At 36.2% G+C, this 1,120-nt stretch overlaps 1 protein-coding gene across 1 annotated transcript; it reads left to right on the top strand.

Annotated features, from left to right (window-relative positions):
* Window positions 1-72: 72 nt before the first annotated feature.
* Window positions 73-1,092, top strand: LOC107736000 (deoxyribonuclease-1-like; the record flags this gene model as incomplete). The annotated part of the gene is made up of 4 exons (XM_016547521.1): window positions 73-146; window positions 644-733; window positions 822-916; window positions 1,006-1,092. Coding segments are annotated over exons 2-4 (263 nt in total), but the record flags the coding sequence as incomplete, so codon positions are not given.
* Between the last annotated feature and the right edge of the window lie 28 nt (window positions 1,093-1,120).

The raw sequence follows: 1,120 nt of genomic DNA, 5'->3' as shown, positions 1-1,120 counted from the left end.
TCTGTGCGACAGAAACCCTATCTGATTTAAAACAGGAAGTAGGCATGGCCTGTTTTCAAATGAGCAGCCATTCATTATTCACTAGCTGCCTAACGGACAACACTGGAAAACAATTTGAGACTTCATAGTAAACACAAGCAGCTTCGGTAAGAGCTGATTATCTGTTTATTAATTTATATTAAAATAAATTGAAATACATAACATGTTTAGCTTGTATTAAATAATAGATATATAACAGATTTAAGCAAGATCGATGATGATCCTTGAATGTGTTAATATGGGGTTTTTCCACTTCATACTGGTGCATTGGAGCTTCTTTCAAATCTTAGATGAATTTATTCAATCAAAACTAATTTTGTGTTGTTTTGAGTACATTTTGCTTTCGAACTCTCGAAACCCGTTGTGGTTTTCCTCTCTGTCTCTAACGGATCTCCTGTGGTCCTGCATAATCTGACATGTCAGCTCTTTATAAACTATAAGTACTTCCTGTGAATGAACAATGCATCCTTGAATTATCTGCTAAACTTCCTTTGGCATTTTACAACAGGAAAATGGTATAGAAATGCCAACAGACCTGAAAACATCCAGTGTTTCTTGTCGTGAAACTCATTTCACTTTGCGATGTTTTTCTGGTCTTCTGAAGGTTGACACCATGAAGATCGCATCTTTTAACATCAGACGTATGGGTCCAAGCAAACTGTCAAACAAAAATATTGTAAATTATCTTATTAAGGTAAGTTTATTATCTGATTGTTTAAGAAAATCACACAGTAAAAGCTCATAGGAAGTTATTAAAATAGACCACTACACTTTCCCTGTAGATCTTCTCTCGGTACAGTATAATCATTATTCTGGAGGTGGTGGACAAATCGGGCAAATCTATAGACAAATTTCTACAGGAGCTCAACAGCACCAGGTCTGTATGAACCTTCAGAGATTCTCTTCACCATCTGTAGCTCAAAAGCCTAAACTTAGCCCAAATTTAACTCACTTTTTCTCCCACAGAGCTAATAAGAAACATCCCTTCACAATGGTCGGAAGCTCCAGGCTGGGACGCACTCTTTATAAGGAGCAGTTTGTCTGTTTCTACAGGTACAACAATTAGTAAATTATTGAAAAT

The sequence above is a fragment of the Sinocyclocheilus rhinocerous genome, unplaced genomic scaffold (genome assembly GCF_001515625.1).
Source record: "Sinocyclocheilus rhinocerous isolate Xijiao unplaced genomic scaffold, SAMN03320098_v1.1 C36427080, whole genome shotgun sequence".
NCBI classification, from domain to species: domain Eukaryota; kingdom Metazoa; phylum Chordata; class Actinopteri; order Cypriniformes; family Cyprinidae; genus Sinocyclocheilus; species Sinocyclocheilus rhinocerous.
This window is presented reverse-complemented; position numbering and strand designations above follow the sequence as displayed.